This window comes from Sturnira hondurensis, unplaced genomic scaffold, assembly GCF_014824575.4.
Source record: "Sturnira hondurensis isolate 20B ecotype Veracruz unplaced genomic scaffold, ASM1482457v3 Scaffold0008380, whole genome shotgun sequence".
NCBI classification, from domain to species: Eukaryota; Metazoa; Chordata; class Mammalia; order Chiroptera; family Phyllostomidae; genus Sturnira; species Sturnira hondurensis.
In genome coordinates this window covers 2,078,202-2,089,175 of record NW_028081011.1, presented here as the reverse complement: position 1 = coordinate 2,089,175, position 10,974 = coordinate 2,078,202, and the positions used below count along the sequence as shown (strand labels likewise).

At 55.0% G+C, this 10,974-nt stretch overlaps 1 protein-coding gene across 1 annotated transcript in view; it reads right to left on the bottom strand.

Annotated features, from left to right (window-relative positions):
- The window catches only part of SRRM3 (serine/arginine repetitive matrix 3), a 55,394-nt gene that overhangs the window by 19,138 nt on the left and 25,282 nt on the right, over window positions 1–10,974 (bottom strand). The window contains exon 3 of the mRNA XM_037054802.1: window positions 8,107–8,208. Coding sequence (XP_036910697.1) covers window positions 8,107–8,208 — 102 coding nt within the window. The remainder of the gene's footprint in view (window positions 1–8,106; window positions 8,209–10,974) is intronic.

The window sequence follows — 10,974 nt, the reverse complement described above, 5'->3', positions numbered from 1 at the left end:
ATACAGCCCTCTCCCCCCCGCCCCAGCCTTAACGTTGCCGTATTTTGCAAAGAGGAAGGAAGAGCACCGAGGCCTTCCGCCTCTAATTTCCTATTCCAAGTTTCCTTCCCCTCATCATTGGAACCCCCTCCTCCTGAGTGAGGCCCCTCTCCTCATTAAGTCCGGTCCCCGCACTGGTTCTTTGTCCCTTAGGCCCGTTCACTGCACCCTCTCACCCTGCCCCCTTTCCCCTCACGGATCCGCTTTCGTGCATCCTCGTCCCCTGTAACGTCACTGCCCTATTCCCTTTCCCATCTCTAAGCCCACTCCTCTCCTTTTCGCTCACTGAGCCCCCATCACTGATGCGGCTTTGCTTAGCCCAGCTGGCCTAGTCCCTGAGCTGCCCCCTCCCCCTGCACACCCGCCTGTCTCCTCGGCCCCCTCCTCACCCCTCCTTCCTCCAGCCCCGGCCGCTTCTCTGAAATATTCATAGCTTCTCCTCGCCCTCCTCTCCGCAGCCTCCAGCCTCTGGAGGCCTCCTTGCTCTTCTCCTGCTGCCAGGCTGTCATCCATCACTGCCTGGCGGCAGCAGGCGCAGGCCCCAGTACTCGGCCTGTCTTGGATGCTCCCATCCATCTGCAGAGCGCTCCCCTACACTCAGCAGGGACCCGGTCCTGTCCTCGCTCCCGGTTCAGGAGTCCCCAGCCTTCTTCTGCCAGATGTTTGCACCCTGGGATCACTTCGAAGAATAAGGCTTCCCTCCCCGCCCCCGCCCACCCCGACCCCAAGAGATAGCTGGGCTTAAGGCAAGCGCAAGAGTTTTGAAGCTGCAGAGGTGCCTTCATTGCTGGCTGTCCTTGAGTCCACTGTGTGACCTGGTGCCTGTCACTCCCCCCTCTGAGCCTCTTCTCCAGGATGACAGTGATAACTGTTACACTGCTGTCGGGAGAATTCAATCAGGTAACGGGTGCTGTGCAACTTTGTTTTTTTTTTACTGAATAAGCCTAGAGGTGACCTTCCAAAAGACTGGCTGTGGGGTGGTGGCCCCTCACCTCCATTTTTCACTTCATGCTGGCTCAGGGCCCCTTCTGCCCTGGTTTTAATCACCCTCACTCCTGGGTGCCATTCACCTGCCTCCTCCTTTCCCTGCCCTGAGAGGGGGCAGTCAGGATTTGGATTGGATGGCAGAGTATTAAAAGCATGACATGAGCTTTGGATTCACGCAGACAGGTCTGAATCCAGGCACGACCAAGTTCACTGAGCCTCAAGGTCCTTATCTATCCACCGAGGAAGAGCATAGCCATGCTTTGAGGAGAGGATTACGTGAGCTTCTGTGTTTGAAGCTCCTGCTGTTCCCACCCGTGGTCACCCCTGTTAGATGGGGGGGCCTCGTCCTCACACAAACCAACACCGTCTCTCGCTGGGAGAGAAACGGCTGTGACACGCTCGAAAGAGATAAAGGACAAGGAAGGCAGACCACAGCTACTGAGATGAAGGAATTTTGAGGGTCAAGGCTCCAGCAGAGCACCCGCTGATCTGCTAATCTTGAATCTCGATAATGCCACTCAATCCCCCAACACCAACCTGTCCCTGGCAGCCTTGAAGTCATCCAGGTGTTACCGGAGGCTCTTCTGAGGTGGAGGAGGGGCTCTTGTCACTTCCCCCACCCCCACGGAGTCAAACGCCCCCATGGCCCTTCGCTCAAACCGCTGTGCTCCTCCCCACATTCGTCTTCCCCAAGTCAGTGGCCTCCCACCTCCTGTCCCTGTCCCCGAAGTCTCCAACTCCTCGGCCTAGTCAGCACCCCACGCTCCCAGGGCCTGTCCCCCCACACAGCCCTTAGCCACACAAGTGCCTGACACACAAAACATAGTCTTCAGCAAAACTCGAGGGCACTCCAACATTGTGTGGGTACGCCAGCGGGAGGAGGGGCTTCCATTTATCCAGGCACAAAAATGAGGACGGTTATTCTTAAAATAAAAAAGCTGAGTTTGGCTGCTGCCTTCTGCAGGGGCCCTTTCCTGCCTCCTAACATCTCAGCGGAGGTAACCACGCAGTCTAGACCCTCCCTGAACTGCTCCTTCTCCTGACTGTGCCCTCCTCAGTCGCTGGCCACAACTGTGGGGTCATCTTTCCCTTCTTCCTCTGTCCCAAGGAAAGAACACCCTCCCCTCCACCCCATCCTCTCTCCCTGAGGCCTTGGCGTTTGGCTGCCCTCATTCTCTAGGCCCTTCTCAGAGGTTTACTTGAGAGCAGCCATAGGCTACAAGTATCAGGCACAAGGGGCAAGCACAGAGATCTCCGAACCTTCTGGTAAGACTTGTCCGGGGAGTTCCAGAGATGTCCACAGGAGTAGGCTGTGAGCTCTTATGCTAGTTTTGTGGGGCTGGTACAACTACACGTACTTTGTAAGATCTCCCAGTTTTCCTATGCTGTCTTTCCTGGGTGACAGTATCACTAATTAACTACTGTTTTCTAATGCTTAAATAGTTCTCGACAGTTCACAAATCTCATACAAAGACACTTGGAGAAATTGACTCCCCCTCCCATTTTACAGATGAGAAAACTGAGGCCCAGAGAGAGAGAGGAATATCCCCTATGGTTTTGGGAACTTTGAGTAAAGAGTGTAAGTTCACCTATGAACATGGCTTTGAGAAGTCACGTGCAAACAGGACAGCCCTTGACTCAGGGGCTGGGCTTCCCTGCTGTAGATGTTAGCTCAGCTGTCCTCTCCCTGCTTTGTAGACACGGTGGGGAGGGGAGGGGCGCTGTATGACACTCTAAATTTGTTTAACATTTCCTGCTCTTAGGTTGATGTTTGTGATCTAGTTTACGTCTCACTACATCCATGGAATGGGCAGGGGAGGTGTTGCTCCCTGTGATGGAACAAACCAAGCCTCACAGGGTTGGCCAAAGCGGACCCAAAGAGTCTGCTGCAGACCGACCGAGAACATGCTGAGGTTGAACACGGCACAGGGCACGCGCTGGACCGGCTACGGTGGGCAAGGTTCTGACCTGGGAAGAGAGCGCCTGTCACATGCCCTTCTTCACGCCAGCAGTTTTGCTAATTAACTGGTTCTGTTTCCTATTAGCCGGGAGCACAATGGCCAATTGACAGATGAATGAGCCCAGACAGAGGAGGGCAGATCTCCGCCTTCTCGGCTCCTTCACTCAGACAGTGTGCCTGGCCTGCCAGGGGCCTGGAGCAGCGAGTGGCAGTCAGTGTGGCAGGAACAGGGATGAGTCAGGCCTGGGCCTCTCTTCTATGTCCTCAAAATGTAGGGCAAAAATATGACACGGTGCACATTATAATTACTAATGCAGGTGCCAGACACTATTTTAAGCACTTTATATGTATTTATCTCATTTAATCATTTAATGCTCAGAACAAGCCTCTGATGTGGGCACCACCATCAATATTCCCATCTTACAGGTAAAATAGTGAGGCTCAGAGAGGTCAGTCACACGCTGCATATAAAATCAGATGCATGGGGGGGAAAGGGATGAATTTGTTCATTTTGTTAGAAAGTAGCTTATGAATTTTATTTTCTGTAAACCCTTTCTCCCAAACATTTTGTTATATGATTATGAAAACAATGATTTTTTGAAGATTTTATTTTTATTTATTTTTAGAGAGAGGGGAAGGGAAGGAGAAAGAGAGAGACACATCAGTGTGTGGTCGCCTCTTGTGTGCCCCCTACCGGGGACCTGTCCCACAACCCAGGCATGTGCTCTGACTGGGAACTGAACTGGCGACCCTTTGGTTCACAGGCCGGCATGCAATCCACTGAGCCACACTAGCCAGGGCAAAACAATTATTCTTAAAAGTTGTCATTGTCTATTACAGTGAAAAAAGAAAAAATGAACTCACAGCAGCCTGGGGCCTTTACTTCTTTACAAGAAGTAAAGAAAACGTGCATTCCTAAGAAGAGAAGGTTTTGCTTTTACCCTGAGAATGTGTGCAAAGTGGTCTTTAGAGGCAGCCTTGGATGGTGGGGTGTTTTGAACCTGTGCAGAGGGGCTTGGGTGTTTCAGGCTGAGGGCCCAGGATGAGAAAAGACCTGGGAGGGACAGCACGCAGGGCAAAACTGGAAATTGCCAGCAGGCTGGGCTGGCTGCTGTGTGATGCCGAGAGTGGGAGACCAGGCTGGGTCTAGTCTGGGGAGGCCTTGAATGCCAGGCCAGGAAGTCCAGACTTGATGGCATGGCTGATGGGGAACCCACAGAAGGTCTCTCTGGCGATACAGGGCTGCCCACAACAATCGTTTTTAAGGACAAAAGCTTGTCCTCTCTCCGTGTCTCTGGGACCTCACTCCTCGTCTCTATCGCCTCTTCCCCAGAATAGGGAGCCTCCTGCCCCATGGGGCTCCCTGCAGTTTCACCATCTGAGCATTTTCCAAAGGGGAAAGTCCCCAGACACCTGCCTGACCACATCATACCTGCCAAAGCCTTCCACTGGCCCCACTCCCACCATCTGTGGGATCACATTCCGATACTGTGGCACTGTGATGTTCTGGTACCCAGTATGAGGACAGACTGGAGGTGGGACTGTCACAAGAGACTGTCACTGGACCCAGTCCATTAAGTTAAGGAAGAAGGATGATCCATGGGAATAAAAACCTCTGGGAGTGATGCTGTTCCTGCTGAGACCCTTTCCTGAGTGGGAGGTGTCATGGGTTCTTACGGTCCATAGGGAGTTAAAATCAGACACACACAAACACACACGCACACATGTGTGCTCAGTGGAGACCCTCCAGCTGGCTCTTATTTGTCATCTTGCTGAGAGGGCATCGAATTTCTCCACGTCTCAAATTACAGGCTATGAGTGGGTGTGGGGTATCAGGGTCAGGAAGGCAGAGGCATGAGCACAGGGCCTGCTGGGTGGTCAGAGGGCTTCATGGATCCCGGAGAGAATCCCACAGTTGGCAGAGAGGGTGTCGACACCAGGTGGAGAGGAATGCGCTGAGGTCAACCTGGTACTCGCCACTGCCAGGCCTTCCTGGGATCATGGGGCATTGTGCATGGTACGGACTGAATGTTTGTCCCAAATTTTATGCTGAAACTTGAATCCCAATGTGATGGATGGTGTAAGGAGACAGGGCCTAAGGGAGGTGATTAGGTGGAGCGGAGCTCTCATGAATGGGAGCAGTGCCCTTATAAGAAGAAACTAGACAGCCCTGGCTGGTGTGGCTCAGTAGATTGAGCGCTGGCCTGTGAAGCAAAGGGTTGCCTGTTCGATTCCCAGTCAGGGCACATGCCTGGGTTGTGGGCCAGGTCCCTGGTAGGGGGCACCGTGCGGGGCAAACATACACTTATGTTTCTCTCCCTCTTTTTCTCTCTCTCTTCTCCTCTCTCTAAAAATAAATAAATAAATAAATAAATAAATAAATAAATAAATAAAGTATTAAAAAAAAGAGGAGAGCTAGCATTCTTTCTGTCAAGTGAGGACATAAGAAGGTAGCAGTTGCAAACTCTGCAGACATTCCTCACTTGAACCTGGTCATGATTTCAGACTTTCAGCCTCCAGAACTATGAGAAATAAACTTTTGTTGCTGATAAGCTACCTGGTCCATGGCAGTTTTGTTATGGGAGCCTGAGCTGACCGAGAAGGTGGTGGGGACCGCCTGCTGGTGACGCAGGTCTGCTGTGTGCTGGCGGCGAGTCCTCGCACTTACGGTTCACCGTCCCATTAAACATCCTCAACAGTGCTATGGGCGGTACTACCGTCTCCATCCCGTAAGTAGAGTAAAGAGGTGGAGGCCTAGAGAAGGTAATGGCCTGCTCAAGTTGGACAGCTGGGGCGTGCAGGACCTGGGGTTCATAGCCTGGGGGGGTTAGCGTTGAACTTAAAGGCTTGGGCAGGGGAGCATCTGACGGCAGAGCCCGTGCGCCCCCTCCACTACCCCACACTCTGAGCTAAGAAGTGAAGGTCCACAGAGAAGCATGCAGACAACCCACCTGTCACCTCTCTGCCTCAGGCCTTGGTTTTAGCTCCACAAACAGCTCTGCCCAGCCTCTGAGTAGCCCAGAGGGCACCAGCAGCCTCCTCCGATTGCTACAGTCACTGTTTGGAGTGTTCTTTTCACACCGTTTAGGCTGTCTGAGCTAAAAGAAGCCTTCTGGTCGAGCCCTTTCTCTTTGTGAAGGAGGAAACCGAGGCTTTGGAGCTAACGTTGTGGGGTCCCAGGACCCTGCCAAGTCTATGTGTGCCCCTCCCTCCAGAGTCCTCCCTGACCGGCAAGGCTTTGGAACGCTGCCTCTTGCAAGGAGCCTTTCCTGACTGGCAGTGGAGCCTGTCCCCCCCACCCCACCCCCCGGGTCCCCTACTGAACGTGCTGAAAGGTGCAAGGTGGCCACAGTGTCAGGAGTTGCTAGTAATTTCTGGTTTCAAGTTTCAGGTTTGTGATTCTACCCAGATGTCAAGAGGCACGTCTCCCCTTCTCTCCTCCCCACACCTCACTCCTCATGCTGGCCTAGGGCTCCGCATACAGTGCAGATCCTCAGGGACGTTTCTTTTGATGATGGTGACATGGCAATGTCCCCACGGCATATCTCCCAGCATGTCTCAGTTCTTAAATGCTTCATTCATTCATTCATTCATTCACTCAAGGAAAGATAGGATCAAGACTACTGGAAAAGGTCGGGAATCATCCACTAAGGGGAGGGAGTTCCAGCTTTGGAAGAAATGAGATCCCTCAGGGAGACCTCTGGGACCTCCCTCCACGGGAAGAGCCTGGGCACGTGACAGAACCTGGAGGTCACACCGACACCGGAGAAGTGGGCAGGAATGAGGGAGACAGCAGCAGCCATCAGAGGGGCGGGAGGAATTCACAGAGAACTGCATCCTGGAAGCCAAAGGGAAAAGTAGGCTTCCGGACAGGGAAGCACAAGGGTGGCACCTGCCCGCGAGGTGGGGCCTGCGGAGGAGCATGCGCCATGGTGACGAGGTTCAGGTGGCCACAGCCTGAGCAAGGCACGGGGTTGTGTGGGCAGGAGCCAGATCTCCATGTCTTCGGGAAGTGGAGACAATGCATTATGCACATGAAACAGAAATTTGATTGAGGAAGGAGAGAAAAATGTGGGCTGGTAGCCAGAAGAGAGAGCAGAATTGAAGGGCAGTAACTACATTAAGAGGAAAGAGCCCAGGGCAGGGAAGAAAGGCAGGCCTGGCCTGGGAAGGCCCAGAAGGTGGTAGGCAGAGTCGGGGCGGGGTAGGGCTTTCACCCTCGCAAGGGTAGAGAAGGAAAGGGCAGGTGACCTACAGAGGAGTCCTCCTCTGGAGGAAACGCCCAGCAGCAGCGTTTAGTCAAGCCTCTCACCCGGCCTCAGTTTTACTTCCAGCCAGAGAAGCAGGGAATCCCAGAACGGGGTGGGGACACCGAGGCTTTGCAAAGGGAAGATGGAGCAGAGTGGATTCAATGACAGTCCCTCAGTGCACATTGCCTGCCAGGCATCTGGCCATCCAGCCCGCCCCGGCGCTCCCCGGGACAGGCTGCCCCACCCTCCTTTGGCAGTCTGCTCCATTTTGCATAATTTTGAGTGGTTCCCAGGTCTTCTCTAATCTGAGACCAAGTTGACCTCCCGGCAACTCCCCCGTTTATCCGAAGCTCTCCTGCCCCACCCCCCCGAAAAAACCAGTGCGCCTCCTGTCCTGTGACCTGTGTGGAGATGTGACGCCCACACTGCCAGCTCGTGCTCCTTCCCTGACAAGGCTGTGGCTGTCCTGGCAACGCCATTGGTGTGTTGGTTCTTACTTTCCAGGGTATGAATTTACTCTGGAGGCTATTGTGATGGTAAAAGTTAAGACAGAGGGACTAGCCTGGGGTCACACTGTCAGCCTGTGACAGGGCTGGGGTCAGGACATTTCTCAGGTTTCCTGATCTGCAGCCTGTGATTCCCTTCCCCGAGATCCGGGCTGCCTCCCCAGGGAGCAGGGCAGGTCCCCGGTAACGGCCCCATGCACGGGCCGGCCTGAAGCTCCCAGTACACAGAGTCCACATCTCTCTCATCCTCCTTGTACCCAGCACCCCAACCCCAGAAGGAGCCTTCGGAAAGACCCCTCTGGCACCCAGCTGTTGCCCCAGCCCGCACCCTCCCTTCCCCTGCCCCTACGCAGGCGGCACTCACATGCGGCCTCCAGGCCGGTCCTCTCTGGTGAGCATTCCCTCCTTCTCCATCAGCATCTGCCGGAAAGTCCTGACCTTCTGTCGGGTCTCCTCCTCGGAGTACCTGCAGGGGTGCAGGAGGGTGAGGGCTGCGCTCCCCTTCGGTTCCCTTCCTGCCTGTGCTTCTCCTCCTCCCCCAGTCCTCAGTCACGAGAGCACTTTCCAGCTTGAGATGACCTCTCTGAGCAACTTTCTCAGCACTGGGGCAGCTCAAGGCCTGCCCAATTTGCACCAAAGCAGCCAACAAACCAACTAAACAAACAAGCCACCTGCCAAAGAAACAAATAAACTAAAGGAGACGTTGTTCCCAGAGGTGGGAAGACTGCCAGGGTGAAGCCACCCTTTCCTCCGGCCCTCCTGCCCACCCCCACAACCCAGGTCAGGCCTCTCTCCCACTCCAGGCTGCAGTCACTCTCCACTCTCCGGATAAGTTTTATGGAAAAGTGAGGATCTATGGCTTTTTCTGTTATCCTGGCCTCAAGGACATCTCATCTCTGCAGGCAGTAGGCTTGGGAGGTACTTAGGACCGCACCATCTCTGCAAGATCAAGGCTACCAGGTGGCCTGCTGGGGATCCCAGTGCTTGATCCATTGCTTCCCTCTGCACTGGTGGGGGTGGGCCATGGGTGAAAGTTCCTCTCTTCTCCACTCCCTTCTCCCTCCCTCCCGATTCAGGTCTCAGGGACCAGAGCCCAGAAGTTTCTGCCCTTCATCCTTGCTCCCACACCCTGGAGTAGGTCCTCATCCCCTCTCGCTGCAGCACTGTGGCAGCCGCTGCCTGGGCCTTCCAGCTCCTCTGGCCTTTCCCACTCCGGTGTGTGTCCACACTGCCCAGGCTGGTGCGGGGGGTCTTTGCTCGCCCAGCCCCTTGCCCTGTGCCAGGGACATAGCAGGCATCCAGTGGCTGCTGCTGAATGAATCTTGGGGTCCCTGACCCCCACCCTCTCTCCCTCGTGGGCTGCAGGTCATTGTCCTGGACAGAAAACACAGTGGCAGATAGAACGGGGGTCCCCTCTTGTCTCCATGGTCCATTTACCATTCACCCCCATGCACACTGCAGCCCTGGCACGCCCCACCCAGGCTGCTCCTGGAACCAGTGCATTGTTACCTCCTGGGGACCATACCCTTCCTTCATCCTTCTCTCTTCCACCCTTCTCTCCCCTTCTTCAACAAGCACGTGCGGAATGACCCTGCCTTTTAAGAGAGCAATTTCACAATTCTTTTCAAAAGCCTTAAAAAAAAATAAAAACACCCGTTGACTCAGAAATTAACTTCCAGGTTTACCCTGAGGAATAATCATGGCTAGGCACAAAGATGTGACTCACAGGATGTTTACCACAGCATGGCTACCCTCTGATCAGGCTAGGTGCTGGTGTTTGTGTTTCCATAGCAACCTGCACCTCCCTGATCCTGGCAGGTGGCTCCTGTGGCAGTCCTTACCCACTGACTCCTCTCTATTCCATACTGGCCTGGGAGGTCCCTGAGGCAGGGGCCTTGTCCTCTGGATTTCCACTGTGTCTCCAGCACCTGGCACCTTGCTTGCACATGTGGCACCCCAAATTTTTGATTAATGAGTGACTGGTGATGGAGAGGCATCAAAGAGTTTGAAGGCTGGATTTGTATTTTGGAAAGATGGCTTCGGTGGCTGCGAGGCTAGAGGAGAGGGACCCGAAGGCAGGGAGGCTGGCATTGGGCTGCCGCAGGGGTTCAGGCAGGAGACAGCGAAGGCAGAGCTGGAGGGTGGGCCCGAGGATGGAGGGGAAGATGTGGGCAAAACGGTCTCGGTGGGACAATGGCTGGAGCTCAGGGACTGATCGAACACACTGGGGGCAGCGGTAGATGGGGAGCCCAGCTTTTTAACCAGGTGTCCTCTGACCCCCAGCCCGGGTCTGATCCTCTGCAGGTCCAGGCACCTGCGCGGCCCATGGTAGGGAGGGATGAACCCTGCCTGGCAGGGGGCGAGGCCCATTTTTCCCAACTCCCCACCCCCCACCCCAGGGAGGATGTATGGGTGGGGGGTGCTCGGGCCGCACTGTACAGAGGCCTCTAACCCAGCTTCACTGAGTTCTGGGCCTGGTGTCTGCCTCAGTCCCTACTTAGCATTCAGCTGGAGGGTCCTGTCCTGGTGTGTTGGTCGGTGCAGAGCCCTCCGAGGGCTGGGCTGGCTTGGTGCCCAGGAAGAAGGATGGTGGCCTCTGTCTGAGCAGTACAGGCACGGAGGAACTGCTCCCCCATCCCACCTCCTCAGGACACCAGCTTGTCATTGTCATCAGCACAGGGACAAATAGCATAGGCCCTTCAAAACTGCTCAGCGCCTGGCTCATAGAGCCCTGGGAGGGAGATGCAGGCTGGCTGGACCATTGGCATGGGGTCCTGGCTGTGGTGGGGTTGGGGAGGAGAGAGAGCAGTTCTTTCTCTGGCCCAAGAGAATGATGGGGCCAAATCCCCTGCTGGGTCGTAGGGGCTCCAGGCCAGGGGCCAAGCCCCATGCTTGGGGGTCTATGGAGCACGTTAGGCTGGGAGACGGGTTTCACGGTGACTTGGACTGGGACATGTGCAGGGACTTGGGGCTCACCCCCAAGCTGGCAGGTTTCAGGCAAGCTGACTCCAGCACCTGTCTCTTGGGGCCTGGGGGGCTGGACTGAACCAACTGGGAGGCTTGCGGAGGACCACACTGTGCCTCAGGGCTTCATTTTGGGAGAAGCTGGGCACCCAGGGATAACATCTAATTATTGGGAAAAGAGGTCTCAAGTGTGGCCACTCCCTCCAAGGCTCCACTCCCCTCATACCTCTTGAAGTCAACCCTCTCAGCTGAGGCCAGCGATTAAGGG